We start from the raw sequence: 18,123 nt of genomic DNA on the forward strand, positions 1-18,123 counted from the left end.
AATACATGAGCATTATCATCATTGACACTCTGCTCTTTCAGAACAAATTCAGGGAAGATATAGTAAGTAAATTACTTTTGTTAAGTGTATGCTGATAAGACTTCCTTCATGAAAGTCTCCCTATTGCCTGAGGAAGTAGGCACTTAATACACACACACCCCATTACTCTACCCATCAAAAATAAAGCATTCCTTAATAGATCAGGATTTAAAAATATTCTTTTCACTATCTTAATGGTATTAAATCTATATTTGAAGTTCCATGTGATTTGTATTTTCTGAGTATGGGAAAGTACTGATTATACTTGGCTGCAAAAATTTGCCCTAACATAGGGTTATTAAAAGGTGTTCATTTCAGACCAAGCAGCAGTAGGGAGAAGATGAATGGGTAAGACAGTTATACTGTAAAGCTTGAAAAAGACCACTTTTACCTAAGAATACTCAATTAATTTTTAAGTATAGAATTCTATTAAGAAGGAAATAGTCTACGTGGGCCTATTATATTCAATGCCTACTTTGGTGCCTGGCAGTCTACACTATTATACGCATTTGTCTTAACTGAACTTCATTGGGGCGAGGAAAAAAAATACTGAACATCAAGAAGTGATAATTTCCTAAAAATAAATTTCAGGAATGGTTAAGTACCAACAGTTTTCTTCAATTTTTTTTTTATTACAGTAAGAGGAATTTTACTCTTAATGCATAGAATCTGAAGAAAAAAATTATATAAGCTTTTAAAAGAGGCTCTTTTGATAATTAGTAATACAAATGTGAAATAAGACCCTTTAAAACAAATACCAGTTTCAGTAACAGTTTACATACAGTAATAATTTATTCTGAAATGTTCACTTAGTTTCTGTTGAGACACGATTCATGTCTCATGAATAAAAGAGCAGCCACCGTGCCTCAAATACCAGAATATACGACAGTTACAGCATAGCAAAAATTCTACCTACTTTCAGATAAAATCTAGTGCAGATAAAATAGTTTCATTCAATGTTTTACAGTTACAGTTTTTTTTTTTGAGCACAAAATAGTGTGACTGTTACACTGTAGCTATCTCTATGCACATCATGTGACCACAGAACTGTTAATCATTACTTCTGAAATTGAACCATCAGTTGCACTCATGCAGTAAAGCAAAGCAGGCTGGGTAAACTTATTCATTGGGAACCATATTAACTGTGAATTTCACAGCCACATGATTAATTATGACGTTAGATGAATTCACAAGGACTAAAACTTTTTTTGCATAAATTACCAATTTCTCCCTGATGTTTAGTCAGTTTACAATCTAGAAATGATTGATAACAGCAATATATCATATTTTCTATCTGTAGTGTTCATTATTTTAAGACAAGCAATAATTAAAGGATGATGAGATGGGTGCTACTTAAATACATGTAAAATATACTGTACAAATAAACTTGGCTTTACCATTTTTTCCCTATCAAGATTGCCTCCCAAAATTATGACCAGTGAAGACGAAGTGTACTATCAAATATGGCTTCCAGAACAAAAACCCTCTAACAAGAATCAAACCTATTTACAAAAGTTTTCAATCTTTTAAAGTTTCATTTGAAACAAAATTTCTATATAGCAGTTGTAATTAACACCTAATTTTCTTAGTTTCATTCTTACAGCTCTTTTAAACAGATGTCACAAGGTAAGACCCAGAATGGCGCTTAGGACTCTGAGTTCCGCTGGATTCAGTACTGTCAGTTTTTGAATCTCGTTTCTTTGTGTTGTTACTCACTGGTGTTGGGATTTGAGATGGCCGGGCTGAAGTGCTATCTGCGCTGCTTTTCCTAGGGCTGGGGTTATAATTAAAAGGAGTCACTCTGGCGGCAACAGTCCCACTAGGTGAACTGTGTTTGCTGGAGCTGCTTGAACTGAATGGGGTGCGCTCTGCTATAGAACTTTCACTAGTCTCTGCTGCAGGGACAGGATTACTTTGTCCTGGTTTTGTCTCAGTTCCCTTTTGGTCTGGGGCATCTACTTGAATAAAGGAGTTCAGACGGTTTTCCAAGCCCACGGTGTGCACGGGAGCACTGCCATTACTCACATTTTGTTTTCCCTGATTATCTTTTGAATCTTTAACATTTGCATTCCCCTTTTCTGAAACACTGTCAATCACTGGGGGAGTATTACCTGTGGGAGATCTTCCAGATCTAGGGTTGTTAATGGGACAGTCCTCAATCCTCACCCAAACATCCTCTGTTTTAGAAACAGCAGGTGCCATTTGATAAATTAGAGTCTTTGATTCAGCACCATTTGTAGCACCTGAGGAAGTGGTTTGAGAAGTAATATTTGTGGGAGAAATTTCACTTTCTTTTATTTTTCTCCATGTTCCTTTTGCGGATACTTGGTTTTCTTTAATTTGTTTAGTTCCTGAAACAGAGTTTACGTGTTTTTCATCCTCACTTTTTGCTTTTTCACTGGACTCTGATGAAGCAGAAAGAATAGAAGATGAACTTCCAGTTCTTCTCCAAGTGCTTACTCGAGGAAGGGATGATGAATGTTTGCTGTGCTCACGTTTCCAGGTTCCTGACCTATTGATTGGAAGTCTGGAAGGACTTTCAGAATGGGAGCGTGCTATATCATGACGCTTTGGTGGTCTTCCATCATTATATTCTATAGTGGGACTGAGATTAGGTGGGAGTTTTCGCCATCCACCAGCCTGAACAGAGGAATGTGTGGACAGAGACATATCAGGAAGGGAAGGACTTAAAACTGGTGTTTGTGCTTGGGACCTAGTGGGAGAATCTGGTCTAGAAGATGGAGAAAGAGATTCAAATGAAGCAGATTCCTCCAATTTTCTCCTTAAGGTTGGGCTCGGAGCTTCTTTGATGAAAGTAGACTGGCGTACTAATACAGGTCTTTCTGATCTATCAGATTCACTTCCACTTGACTTAGTTGAAGACATTCTAGAAAGTTCCACCTTTTTATTGGAACCATTGCTATTATTCATCTGATTTAGTCCTTTAGAGGCAGACTCACTTCTTGGGATGCTACTGGCATTCTTGGATAACCCTGTTTGTTTGGTAAGGTTTTGTTGGCTCATCTGTCTGCCTGGGGATGTATATGACATTTTCCCAGAACCTGAGGACTTAGTTGATGCAGTACTAGGGGATGATGTCCTAGGCAGTTGAGATAACTTGTTAGGAGGACTTATTCCATTTCTACCAGGAGAAATTGAGTTTCGACCTGGAGACTGCAGCGGTCTACTTAATGGCTGCTGGGCAGGTCTTGAAGGAGTGGAATCTCTAGATCCTGACCTAGAAGGTCCTTTATTTGACCCACCTATTTGGGAAGTCTGCCTGGTAACAGGGCTCAACTCTGATTTCACTGATGGCTTGGTTCCTCTAGGAGAAGTAGTAGCTGTCTGACCTTCACTAGGGCTTTTGGAAGCTGGAGTCTTAAGGGGTGGACCTTTTTTAGAAACGGGACTTGTACTTGAGGAGCTATTTCGAACTCCTGGAATATGAATCATTGTCCTACCTCGAGAGATTGAAGGCATGTTTGTTTGAAGGGGCTGTTTCATTTGGCCTGAAATTTCTGAATTAGATCGAACTTTTCCAGTAATCAAACTTTTATAAACTTTTTTTCCTCCTTTGATTCCTTTATTTTCAGATTCCATCTTTTTAGTTTCCAATGTGCTTTTCTCCCCAGGTTTGAGAATTCGTGGGCCTTTACTTGTGAAAGGTTTTTCTTCTTGATCAGGTGTAAGATGAAAAGGTGATCCCAGAGAAATTCCTGATTTCAGTGAAAGAATGGAATCTGAATCAGATGAAGCTTGTCTAGATAAACATGCAGCAGCAGCAGCTTGATGTAAACTACTCACTATGGAATTTGCACCTTCCTGAATAGCTTTCCAATCAAAATTTTCTGAATCAGGGGATAAACCATGTTCTGAATCTGGTCTAGGTATATCTTTTAAATCAAGTGTCAAATCTTCAGCTAATATGCCACCCATATTTCTGGGGCTATGCTTTTCATTATCACCCTTGAGTCTTGAAGGCCTTTTCTTTTTTGGCATTGCAGAGCTTATACATTCCTGTAACAGGTCATCTTCAGAATCAATACTAAGAGAACTAAGTGAACTGTTTCTTGAGAAACAAACAGGGGTATCTTCAACATGAAATGATTTAGGAGCATAACCTGACGCCTGAGGTTTACTTGGTTCTCCCTGTGAGTCAGGAGGCTCAGTCTTTTTGATAGGTTCATTTTCTTTGTTGTTGTTGTTCTCTTGATCAATGTCACTGAGAGAACTCAGAGAGGAATTACGAGAAAAGCAAACTGGAGTATTTTCAATAGCAAAATTCTGCAGTTTTTCATCAGTTGCTGCTCCTCTATCTGGGATATCTTTGGATGACTGGGGACAAGTGGTTTGCTTTTGCAGTATAGGTTTAGACTGACCTCGACTTACTGTATGTTTTGTAACAGTTTGTGACTTATTAGCTGATTGCTGGTTTGAGGTTACTTCTGTGTGGCTAGTAACTTTAGCTTCTGAATCCTTATTTTCTTTCCCTTTTCTTAATTCAGCTTTTTCCCTGGAAAGGTCAACATCATCATCATCAAAGTCTAGAGAACTTAAAGAATCATTTCGTGAAAAACAGTAAGGAGTTCCTTCAATGGGAGTGTAATGATGAGGTGAATCAAAAGTAAAACTTCCTCTGACTCGATCTTCATTATTTGGGAGTTTATCATTGAAGTCCTTGGAATTATTTTTCAAATTCTGTTTCTTTGAATCTTTGTTGTCTGAGAAAGTTTGGTCAGCATTTAAGTTATTTTTTGAGTCTGCATTCTTTCTTACATGTGTTCTACATTCATTATTTTGTGGCATGGGTTTTACTGGTGAAGTAGGCTTCTTTTTCTTATTATCTATTTGGTTTTTGTTAATTCCAGATGAAGACACAGATGCTTGTTGGACCTGGTCCATTATCTTTTTCACTCGGAAAGGCTTGTGACTTTTTCCTTTGGGCATAGCAGAATTGATACATTCTGCAAGAATATCTCCTTCCTCTGTTTTATTGTCATCCAAGTCAGGCATCGTTATAGATGAGGTTTTTCCTCTTTGAGCCTCATCTGTACTTCTGCCTTCAGTAGGAATGGTATCTCGTTTTTCAAATTCACCTGACTGTACCCCTACTCTAACCCCTTCTCCAGCAGCTAACTCATTTGGAGGTGATTCTATTGTTAGATCACTTAGCGATGTAGCTGTGGAAAAGTTTATAGGTGTCCCTTCTACACAATACACTCGTGGCATATCATCTCCTGGTGTAAAACTAACATGCTTTTGTGCTTGTAACCTGTTTTGGGATGGTAGAAGTTTGTACACAGGCAGTTGACTTGGTTTCCTTGCCACAGGTGGAGGTAATTTTGAAGCAGTTTGGGCTAACTTTTTGGCTTTGCGTGATGACTTTGTTGGCATGGCAGAAATAATACATTCTTCTAATATTTCAATATCATCATCATCTGAATCATCTAACAGATCTTTTTCAGAATCAATAGGCTTTTCTGCTTCTTTCTGTTGGTTTTCATTTGATTCTTCAGGTTGCTCTGGTTCTGTTTCATTCCCATTGTCATTTTCCTGAACTGGAGGCATTATTCTTAACTCCACATCTTTCTGTATAAATGGCTCATCAAGGCTCAGAGCACTCAGGCTAGATGAACAAGAAAATCCATCTGGGGTACTTTCTGTGGCAAAATGTAGTAAAGTATCAGCATCTGGAAGGACCTGGACTCTCTGAACTGCCGCATTTACAGCAGCTTGTTTAGGTCCACTCTCTCTCTTTTCAGCAGTGGGCACTTTAGTTTTTGGCACCTCTCGCTTGGTTTGAACTGTTTGAGGAGGAGGTGGTGGAGTTTTGCTTCTGCTTGGTGGCATGGTTTGTCCAGGGCTGTCTGGAAGGTCACTAGGGCTTATAATTCCACTTACCATTCCACTACATGGTTCACTCTGAACAGAGCTGGCAATGGAACGACTTTCAAAACTATCAAGTGAACTGACAGAAGTACATCTGCTAAACATGAGTGGAGTCTCTTGAACATAATGCTCTGGTGGACTTTTGGGTGTCTGGGCACCACTTTTGGAGGGAGATTTGGCCCCTGAAGAAAACTCAACAGCTTTGTGCCTGGTTGATTCTGAAGATAAACCAGAAGCCTGAAGTCTGCTGGATTTTCTAACATGTTGTGACACTGTTGGAACTTCACTTACAGGATCTTCAGTTGATCTAGTTACACTGTTCTCTTTTATTTCAGCTATCTGCAGAGTATTAGCAGAATCTGCTTCCTGTGTTGTTTGATCACATCCTATTTCATCTTCAGCTGATGACAAAGATGATAATGAACTACACCTCGAAAAACATATTGGGGTGTCTTCTACACAGTAAGTCTGTATTGTTTCTTGGTTGATGGAGGGAACTTTGCAAGTGGTAGCTTTTTGAGTCTGACCACTTCTCTGTGCTGAACTTGGATGCAGCTGATTCTGTCTCTTGGCATTAGATGCAGGTGTGGATGAATTCTCAGTGCTTGAAGAGATGTGTTCCGGTTTAGTGCTTTGTGAAGATGAACTCTTTGAGAATGAAAACGATGGTTTCTGTGAGGAAGAAATGTCAGTAGTATATTTTAAACTGTAGTCAATAGGCTGATCCACATGATGTTTTTCTTCATTATATTTTATACTATAATTTGTTGGCCTCTCCTCTTCTTCATGCTGTTCTTCTTCAGAGTAACGTTCACTATAGTTGGTAGGCTTATCATCTTCATAGTCATCTTCCTGACACAAAGACTGGTTTACATTTTGATTAATTCCATGACTAGCACTCACTCGATTTGTTTCTGAACCACTGGTTCCCCTTGACCTATATGGGGAAACACATTCCTGCTGTCCAAAATGTGGTTGGAACTTGAGGTGTTTATCATCAGTGCTCTCAGGATATATGGGGTAAGTGGTGTTTTGACTTCTTGATTGTCTTTGATCACTTTGTTTTATTTCATCTTCTATTATATGTTTGGGTCTTGCCCATCTTTCATTCTGTGAAGGACTTTGCCTTCCAGAGTTCAACTGTTCATCTGAATATTTAAGACTATAATTTATTGGTGTATCTAGTTCTCCATCATTATCATCCATGTGATTTGCACTGTGTATTTTATGGGCTAGGTCAGCTGGATACTGACCATAACTGCAAAATTTACTTTCATCATCTTCAGAATAGGATTCAATGGAGGGTTTCATTTGACCTCTTTTACCATAACCATCACTACTACTGACGCTATTTAAACTATCATTTGAAGATCTCTTATATTCCAGTTTGGCATAAGGCATAGAGCATGTCCTATTTGAATTTTCTGACTTAGTGAAATTGTATGTGTTTGAATGTGCATGGGCAGCAGAGCTTCTTCTTATTGCATTCCTCTCTTCTGTCACACAATGTAATTCAGTGTTAGAACCAGAACTTCTGTCTTCCTGGGAGGTGTGAATGGCTGATACTTCTTCCATGACTTTGGCAATCTGGGCAGCAGTGGTAGAGATCTGTAAACCTCGCTTTGAAGAAGTTCCTGGATTTTCTGTTGCTGGATGGTAGCTGCTTAGGCTGATTCCCCGTTCTCTTTCCAAACTTCTATCTTTTTCAGAACGAGAACTATCTAAACTTCCCCGTGATGAAGAAGAGCTGGGTAACACTGTAGTATTCAGATATGGTGAAAGAACAGTCATGTTTCCAGTATTAAAATTATCTGATCTATTGTCATCATGTCGATTGGCATCAAAAACATAGTCACCATAAAGACTTTGCTTGTGTCTCTGCTTACTACGATGAGATGCCTTGGGACTTAAATTATCAATATTGTCAAAAGTTTCAGATAAATGTTGAGCATCTAATTCTGCTTCTAGGGCTTTTTGCTTCCTAACATGAAGAGATGGCAAGCTTGAACCGGGAGACATGATATTGGCATCCTTATACTTTGCAGGTCTATTTGCCATGAGATTCCTTAAAGCTGCAGCACTTCCCATGGCAATCATTTTGTGCTTTGAGTGAATGAGATTCTTGAGCATGCTAACTGCCCCCATGTCCCATAATGCTTCCTGGTCTTTAGGATTTCTTGCTGAGAGATTCCACAAAGTTCCGCATGCATTACTGACTATTGTCAAGCTGTGAGATTTCAAGTGTTGCAATAAGGTTTGTAGACAATTGTTCTCTCTTAGGATTTGCCTGAAATAAAAGCAAGAAATCTCAAAATTAAGGTTAAAAAAAAATCTATGAGCGGTAACAACAAATAAAAAGAAAACATTTTTAAATCTAAAGATATACCATATATAGTATATGACTGTACCAATTATCCTATAAGTTCCAGCATCCTATATCCTTTTGTTCTGTTACTTCATTTAATATTTATTGGTTTAAAGTACTCATCTGTCAGATCAAAATAGGTCAAAATAGATGAAGTATTATTTTTTTCATCTATTCTACATTTCCTACTCTGATGCAATAGCTTAAAACAATTTTTTTGGGGGGGAGCAGATACATTTATTCTATTTGCATAGTTAGCAGTTTTCTAATTTAAGGACTATAAATACATCATAAACTCTTAAACTGAACAGGGACTTCGTAGTAATTTAGTCTATAGATGCCATAATACTGACTACAGAACTGACTGTGTTGTCGGGGAGCACAGCATATGTCCCGAGATCAGCAAACTTTCTAGAGTAATCTCTGTGCCTCTGGCTTGGTTTTGTGATGCTGCCTCTCTGACAGATTCTGTGTGTGTAGTTGTTACTTTACACCAACATGAATGAAAGGTTTTGAAAACATTTAAAACATATAAACACAACATAAGGAACTCTGGGCCTTGAATAAGCTAAAGCTTGTTTAATGCAGGGCAAAGTGACAATGACAGCATATGCTGCTTTACTGGGCTTTAAAACTGTCAAGGGTGCACAGTAATATTTGACATGGTGGTCTTTCAGTAGTCTAGTAGTCGACTGAGGACTGACTTTAAGGAGTCTTCTTAGCATAGCACAAGTGATATAAAGCTTGTAGTTTGTGCATCAAAAACTTAAAAAAGACACGTTTATGTCCTTATAGGCTCTTTAGCTAAAAGAACCTCATATTCTTTTGAAAAAGAGAAAGGATACAGGAAAAATTCTAAAAATTATTAAGCTATGAAAGATACCTACATTTTTATTGATATAATATGGAGCCCAAGTTTTGAAAATGTGTGCTCAGAATCTGAAGTAATATCTTATGCTTCATAAATCTAGTAGCTTGATGAATGACTGGTGGTTAAATAATATGAGTTTTGATGTTAAGACACCACCAGAAAAATGTGAGCCTTTATACACTCTGGATCATGCTTTGTTTTTAAAATAAAACTCATGTTCCTTTATGCCATACTAAGAAATAGAGAAGGATTTTGTCTAATATTTGACTATACCTCTTAACTACCACTTATTTCTAGATTTGTTTATGATACTGTAAACATAATTAGAATAAACACAAATGAGCTAAATTAGGAGTTATCTTTTCATTGTAATAAGTGTATTTTGACTTAGAACTTCCATAATCAACATAAAACACTGTTTACAAGTAGGTCTTTTCAAGGAGATGAATTCATTTACAAGTAATTCATTTAAAAGTAATACAAAACTGTATATACCTGTGATCTTCATTTGTAGCTATCAAGCTGGACACATTCCGTAATATCCCACCTCCACTCTCAATAATGGCTAAAGTATTTGTTTGGCTCCGGTAAGTGAGAGTGCCAACCAAAAATGCAAGTGCGCCATCTACAGCACATATATCAGCTTTATTCTCAGTGCAATGTGCTGACAAGTTCCATAAGGCACTCAGTACACTTTTGAGGGTGGACTCCTATTAAAAGAAAGAATATGCGTCATTGAATTAGAGATTAGAGTTGGACTTTCTCATAACTTCTTTTTTTCTTTTTTTTGGCGGTACTGGGGTTTGAACTCAGGACCTTGGACTTGCCAGGCAGGCGCTCTACCACTTGAGCCATGCCTTCAGCCCTCATAACTTCTATGTTTACTTTCATTGAATAAAAGTTACTTTTATTTTATGTCCCTTGCTGCCCATTCCTCACTGGTAAATTAGGAGCCTTCCATTTACAGAAATTTTCAGTTGGTGGAGTGGCTCAAGTGGTAGAGTGCCTGCCTAGCAAATGTGAGGCCCTCAGTTCAAACCCCAGTGCCTCTAAAAAAATATATTTTCAGGATAATAGAAACTCAATTAAAAAACCTCTATATATCATATATAGATATGGAAAGATATCTATGAAGTGTTGTTAAATGATAAGAACAAATTTTAAAGCAATGTATACACAACATTTTATTCATATTAAAACCATACATATTGGACTGGAGGTGTGGTCAAGCAGTGGAGTGGCTGCTTTGCAAGCATGAAGTCCTGAGTTCAAACCCCAGTCCCCCCCCCCCAAAAAAAAAAGGCTGGGTGTTAGTGGCTCATGCCTGTAATCCTAGTTACTTGGGAGGCTGAGCTCAGGAGGATCATGATTCAAGGCCAGCTGGGGCAAATAGTTTGCCAGATCCCATTTCCAAAATAATCAGAACAAAATAGATTAGATATGTGAGTCAAGTGGCAGAGCACCTGTTCAAACTTCAGTACTGCTAAACAATAGTAACAACAAAAACTATACATATGTACCTACATATGGTTGATTAAAAAAATGGAAGGGTACTAGAAAAAGTACAATTTCTTAAAATTCAAAAGAAATTCAAAGAAATCAAGTAATTACAAAAAGAACTCCCTAATATACAATATAGTAAGCTATTATAATCACCATAGAAACACACTGGTATACAATTAAAGATATTTGGTCATGATTTGCCATGATCCATATGTCAGTGTTTTTTCTTACTACACAATCAAGGAACATTCATTAGAAATTGACTTTGTGGGTCAGGTGGAGTGGCTGACATTTGTAATCCTACATACTTAAAAGTTGGAGGTCAGGAAAATTGTGGTTCATGTTCAGCCTGGGGAAAAAGTGAGATCTCATTTCAACAAAAAAGCTGGGCATGGTGGTGTGCACCTGTCATTCTAGTTATGAGGGAGGTTAAGTAGGAGTGCAGTCCAGACCTGCTTGGGCAAAAAAACACAAAACCCTGCCTGAACAATAATCAAAGCAAAAAGGGTTGGGCATGGCTTAAGTGGCTAATTGCATGCCTAGCAAGGATGCAATTACTGAGTTCAAACTCAAGTACTGCCCCCTACCTCAAGAAATAGAAATCTACTTTGTACCTAACACAATTAGAGGTACTCCACACAATACAAACATAACAAAATACTCTAAGAGAGAGATTACTGCAGGACTGGGGATATGGTTCAGTGGTAGCATTCTTGCTAGCATGTGTAAACCCCCTGATTTGATCCCCAGGATGACCACCTTCCATCCAAAACCAAAGAAAGATAGATTACTGCAGCCTGAATTTAATAAAGCAAGTAAAATATTTCATGGAAGGATAAGACCTGTACATTTAGAGAGAAGGCAGTGGCTCCTGGCAGGGGAAGTAGAACAAGAAAAGTTCTGGATGTAGGAATCAGCAGGGAAGGGTTGATGAAGTGAAAGAGATCAAAGATCAAAGCCCATGTTGAGCAACAGTGGGAAGTTTAGAGAGGTCAAATTAGGCTTTGAATGCCACAGGGAACATTTTGGACCTAACCCAAGAAATAGCTAGCTAATAATCTCACAGCAGGTTTATACACTACTTGTCAGAGAAATGGCAACAGGCAGGAAGGAAGTTCTTTCAACAATCAAAATGTAAGTTAGGTGACAGTGGCTCATGCCTGCAATCCTAGCTACTCAGGAGACAGAGATCAGGAAGACTGCAGTTCGAAGCCAGTCTGGGCAAATAGTTTGTGAGACCCTATTTTGAAAAAACCCTTCACAAAAAAGGGCTGGTGGAACGGCTCAAGGTGTAGGCACTGAGTTCAAACTCCAGTACCACAAACAAACAAACAAACAAACCAAAAAACAATCAACATGTGAGGATAGAAGCTCAGCAGTTTTAATTACAGTGTGACTGAGGTAAAGGTGGGAACAGTCAAGCATCCTGAAAACAACAACAACAACAAAATTCTTGAAAACACAAATTCAGTAGAGTAAGCTGAATTGCAATTGGCCCAGAAGTGGAAGTTAAAGGTAGAAAGACATGATACTCTCTGTGAGACTACATGTCAAGGGCCAAGAGTTTTGTTTCAAATGGGAGATAAGAAATGATTAGGAGCTGGGGATATAGCTCAGTGGTAGAACTGTGTGCTTAGCATATACAAGACAGCAGGACTGAAGGTATGGCTCAAAGGGTAGAGCACCTGCAAGTGTGAAGATCTAAGTTCAAACCCCAGTCCCACCAAAAAACAAACAAGGCAGCATGGGGGTGGGGATAAGAGGGTGGTGTGTATGTGTGTGTGTATCAAGAGAAGGATAAGGAGGAAGAGAAGGATAAAGAGGAAGAGAAGAAATGGTTATAGATTGGAAATAAAGGCAGAAAAAACAAAGGAATTTTACTAAGATGGACTGATCAAAAAGTGTAAAATTCAAAAGGAGAAAAATAAATCTATAATAGATTTTATGACCTAGGAGTGGTTGTATCAGAAGCAAAATTAGGAGGGACTGAAGCTAGCAGGGCCAATTAAATGAAACAAGTGACTGGTTCAGGGCTTGGTTGTGTATTTTTTTTTTTTTAATTTAATTTTTGGTTGTGGTATTGGGTACTGGGGTTTGAACTCAGGGACTTACACTTGCTGGGCAAGTGCTCTACCACTTAAGCCATGTACCCAGCCCCAGGTCTTTGGTTGTTATAGAAAAAGAAACACTACAGTATTTCAAAACCACAAATAATTTTTATTCTCAAAATACTTGGATTCTTACAGATAGCCAAAACATAAAAAGTGGTTCAGAAGAGATGTAGAAGAGAAAGGACTAACAGCTTTACATAAACAGCAAAGTTTGGGACAAAGTCCTTCAATTTTTTCTGCAATACTTGGGACTGAACACAGGGGGGCCTTCCCTTGCTAGGCAAAGGCTCTACCACTTGAGCCATGCCCCCAGTCCCAATCACTTTTGATATGTGCATACATCCACAAAACCATCATTCAATCAAGATAAACATATAATCATTTTCAAAAGTTTCTTAGCATCCCCTTCATAATCCACCCCTTCCCCCCATTAACTCCAGACAACTACTGTTCTGCTTTCCACATGCATCAATAGTCCACTTTTTTCTCTTTGTGATGGGGCCTATGTTCACCAAGCTGGTCTTGAATGATTCTCCTGCCTTGTCCTGCCAAGTTGGGATTATAGGTAGGTGGGTACCTATAATCTTTTTAAAAATAGCTTTGTAGAATTTCACTGTGCAGACATTCTACAATTTACCATTCACCTGCTGATAGACAGTATAGTTAAATAGCTTTTTTTAAATAGCTTTGTAGAAGCAACTGAGGCCAATAGGAAAAGGGGAACAGGTACTAGAGAAAAGGTTAGATCAAAAAGAATTAACCTAGAAGGTAACACCCACGCACAGGAAATCAATGTGAGTCAATGCCCTGTATAGCTATCCTTATCTCAACCAGCAAAAACCCTTGTCCCTTCCTGTTATTGCTTATACTCTCTGTACAACAAAATTAGAAATAAGGGCAAAATAGTTTCTGCTGGGTATTGAGGGGGTAGGGGGGAGAGGAAGGGGGCAGAGTGGGTGGTAAGGGAGGGGGTGGGGACAGGGGGGAGAAATGAACCAAGCCTTGTATGTACATATGAATAAAAAAAAAGGAAAAAAAAACATAAAAAAAAATAGCTTTGTAGAATAGCTTTGTAGAATTTCACTGTACAGACATTCTACAATTTACCATTCACCTGCTGATAGACATTATAGTTATTTCTAATTTTCAGCTACCACAAATAAAATTGCTATAAAATTCATGTGTAAATCTTTATGTGAACACTACTTTTTGTTCTTCCTAGGTAATTACTTAAGAGTGGAATGCTTGGTTGTATTTCAGGTATGTACTTAATTGCCAATGTCTGCCAGTTGTCTCTCATTCACTCCTCAGTAATCAACATTAAAATACAAAAATTCCGTGTAAGAATTCAGTACTGTATGATTTTGATTCATTTAGTGTTTTTAATAAGAATAATCTTACTTAAAAAATAATAGGTATGGCTTTAAATGTTTTTCCCCTAACATTTTCCTTGTGCAATCCAACTGTAAAATATTCTAGTTTTTACTGTCTGCCACATTAATATAAGCTAAGCTATTATATACCTATTCCATTCACACTTAGTTATCCTTAAGGTTTGCAAACTTGGCCAACAGTTTTCTATAACTAGTATTGTTCTGGTGTTATAAAATTAAACATGACTTAGTGTTTTGATCGCAAATTATAATTGATAAAAGAGTCACCTACAATGAACTTTTAATTTTGCTAAAAGTATATGCTTAAAATTATTGGCTGAAAATTTCAATAAAATTTGTGGGTTTTTTTTTTTTTTTTCATATCAACCTCATAGCAGTACGTGACTTCTTATTTCTTTAAATAATTTTTCTAAGGGACCTTAATAGATTTCTGTTGAAAACTTTAGTGTTAACATTTTTAGTTTGTAACCATGATGTTAAAATAACATAAATGATATAATGGTATGATATAAAAATGAGTTTTATATATAGATCAGAATTTAAAATAAAGGTTCTTTCTTTAAATGATCTGCATTACTTTTAAATCTGAAATGGGATAGCGAATGGAATTGATTATACTTAAATGGCTCACTGGATAGCAAACATCCTTCAAATATATTTTGTTTGCAGCAGGACACTATTTGTCTGGAGGCTTTGGTATTTGGTGTAAACATATGCAGTGACTTCTCCAGCACTCTTGTTGTTTTCAGTGGGCTTCTTGTAAGGGGTGTGACAATATGTAGAGCTACTTTATACCCTTATTCCTGTGGGCGGCGGGGAATGGCAACTGAGTAAAAATGTGTCAAGGCAACCCTTTTTTGCTTTCTCTTACAGAGTACCAATTCAGGTACTGATGCTAGTCACCTGGTTTGGTTTTTCCTTTAAATTATTACCACAGTGCAGAAAAGAAATGTGAAAAATGTGACACACTTTCTAAGTTGAGTGGTGTGGTCAGAGATGCATGGGTATTTTTGGAGAATCTAATGTTTGCAGAGCACTATGCTAAGGACTTTGGAAGCAAGAAACTCCTCCCTTCCAGTTAAGACACTAATGGGTTAGTGGGAAGATGTACCTCCAGTGATGGTCTAATATCTTTGAAAGGACTCAAATGGGTACATTAGTCAAATGCACTCTGACTGCATCTTTTGTGATAGAAGCAGAAAAGTAAAGGAAGAAATGGAATTGATCAAGCTAATAAGAAAGGATGGTGTTAAGAGCTGCTGCTGTGACACAATCCTGAAACCTAGGCTCACAACTAACTTAAGATACTAACACTGCCAAATGTTTTCCAGAGTGGTTACACCATTTCACATTTGCACCAGCGGTATATATGATTTCCAACTGTTCAACATCATAATACTTAATCAATCTTAATTCTTTAATCAATATATGTGTAATGGTATCTCATTATAGTTTTAATTTGCATGTCCCTTATGACTAATGATGTCACATATCTTTTCCAGTGCTTAGCAGCCATTTACATCTTCTTTTCTGAAGTGTCAGCACTAGTGTTTTGCTTATTCAGTAGTTTTAAGTGTCTTTATACAGACCCTAAATATATTTGAGTATTATCTCTATAACTAGTAATTTAGCTATTTTTCCTCTACAAAATATATTTTCAAGACTTACCAAGTATAAAATAATACATTTTTACCAAAAATACATAACTAACAATGAAAAACAAAAAACTCTTTATCTTTCTCTGAAAAGGAAAGTTTGTTTTGTTTTTCATTGCTGGGAACCCAGGGCCTCACATGCACGAGGCAAGTACTATGCTACTGAGCTATATCCCCAGCCAGCAAAGTTTTGAATTGAAAATGTAGGCTATGGGTCTCAGACCTTCTGGGTAAAAGGAAATCCAGATTGGCTAAGATGACTTGCTTGATTACTATCAACATTACTTTTTTTTCTTTTTTAGAATTAGTTAGTTTCTGAAATAGATAACCCCCTTGGAAATATTTCCTTCTACAAGCAAATTATTATTTGGGGATTTTCTGGGTCTGATCATCTCTTGATAAAACGATCATCAAACTTTGAGGACTGTGGGGGATTGAGATTTGCAGAGCTCATAGGTTAACACTTACATCAATGATTCTCAACCAAGAGTGAATTATCTCCCTTCTCCCTTCCAAGGGATATGTGGCAATATTTGGAAACATTTCTGTTTGTCACAACTGGGGAGAAGGTCTAGAGATGCTGCTAAACATCCTATGATACACTGGTCAGTCCCCTAAAACAAGGATACGTTCCAACATGTTTACAGTGCTGCGAAACCCTGACTAAGGTACTTTGTACAATCTTTTCCCTATTCATTCTTTAGGAGTTTGGATTAATAATGGACTAGTGAGATAAACAGGTCAGAGATTAGGGAATCCCTTGGGTGGAAGAAGGAAGCAAATAAAGAAAAAAAAATGTAGCTGAACATGAATTCATATTGTAGTTTTAAATATTTTCAAAGATACCTTTTTAACTTCCAAAGCACATTCCATCAATGCTTTCACACTTCCAACTTCCCGCAATGTCTTTTTACTATTTACATCTGCCCGCCAAGACAAGTTCCTCAAAACACTTGCAATAACCTGCAAATAACCAAATGTTAGAATAATTTATACATATGATGATTCATACTAGTGGCCTTTTTATTACTAATGCTAGAGGTAAGAGAAGAAATCTATTACTGGTTTAGTAAATCTCATCCAACAATACCTTATTTTGCATCTTAGATTTTTTTGGCTTTTCGAATACTTGTGTGTGTGTATAAAGTGATATATCCTGGGTATGAGAACCAAGTCTAAATATAGAATTCATCTATATTTCATATATACCTTATATATATAACCTCAAGATAACTTTATGCAATATTTTACTAATTTTGTGCATGAAATAAACTTTCATGGTACAGAATCTTTCACATGTGGTGTCATGGTGACACTCAAAAAGTTTCAGATTTTGAATTAGGAATGCTCCACCCGTATGATCAAAGCACACTATATTGCACGTATGGAATTGTCACAGTGAAAGCAATTACTTGTACAACTAATATGACTGAATAATTACAATCTTAGAAATAATATTCCACATGTAACAAAGAAGTTCCTCCTAAGTGCTATTAGGTGCCAAAAAGAATTTCTTCAATATAATTACTTTCTTTACTTTAGTGCTAATGAAACCAGACTTTAGATATGAGATACTACATACTGAGCCATGGTTTAATATAATTCAGGACATTAGCCAGCTAATATCCAAGAAGAAATTTGAAATTCTAAGTAGTACCTGCTGTAAGTCTTCACTTTCAGATTTTAGTTGGGCCACAAGTGCTCTCATGCATCCTTTCATAGAACATAGTGTAGCCTATAAAATTAGATATGGAACAGAGTATCATCAATGAGGCAAGCTGAAGCTGTACTTTATTTTCTTCAAATAAACTTCAAATCTAGTTTTCATTTTAATCATAACTGACAGTTCACCTGTAAAAATCCAGAATAAGATTACCTAAATGAAAGACAGATTTCTCCTAATTCTTTGCTATCTGTTCTTTCCTTGACAAACTGGAAATATAAAGTGAAATGATAAGAAATGTGAAGCAACAGGTTTTAGAGTAAAGGTTTTTAATCTGGATGGAATCAGTGCATGTATAACACCTGACTTATCATCAGGATTTTCAAATATTTGCTTTTCTTCCTAGGAAGTATTGTTAATGCAATTATATAAATTCATTATTGTGCTTCATCTGTAGGTGTGCTTTTGTCTTTGTTTAGGCAACCAAATGAGGAAGGGTATGCAGTAGGTGTGAAGTATTTTTTTTATTAGTTATTAATTAGGGAGGGGTGACAAAAAAGAAAATCAGTGAAAAGTAGTTTTTTTCCCATTTATTTTGTATTTCTGTATGAAAGTATATTAACTCATACCTGA

At 37.1% G+C, this 18,123-nt stretch overlaps 1 protein-coding gene across 10 annotated transcripts in view; it reads right to left on the reverse strand.

Annotated features, from left to right (window-relative positions):
- Window positions 1-796: 796 nt before the first annotated feature.
- Window positions 797-18,123, reverse strand: part of Apc (APC regulator of WNT signaling pathway) — a 127,334-nt gene continuing 110,007 nt past the window's right edge. For all 10 annotated transcript variants that reach the window (XM_074076961.1, XM_074076954.1, XM_074076963.1 and 7 more), the window contains 4 exons: window positions 17,485-17,562; window positions 16,674-16,790; window positions 9,660-9,874; window positions 797-8,215 (listed from right to left, as the gene is read on the reverse strand). In XM_074076961.1, coding sequence (XP_073933062.1) covers window positions 1,648-8,215; window positions 9,660-9,874; window positions 16,674-16,790; window positions 17,485-17,562 — 6,978 coding nt within the window. In that variant the 3' untranslated portion in view covers window positions 797-1,647. The remainder of the gene's footprint in view (window positions 8,216-9,659; window positions 9,875-16,673; window positions 16,791-17,484; window positions 17,563-18,123) is intronic.

This window comes from Castor canadensis, chromosome 6 (genome assembly GCF_047511655.1).
Source record: "Castor canadensis chromosome 6, mCasCan1.hap1v2, whole genome shotgun sequence".
Classification (NCBI taxonomy): Eukaryota; Metazoa; Chordata; class Mammalia; order Rodentia; family Castoridae; genus Castor; species Castor canadensis.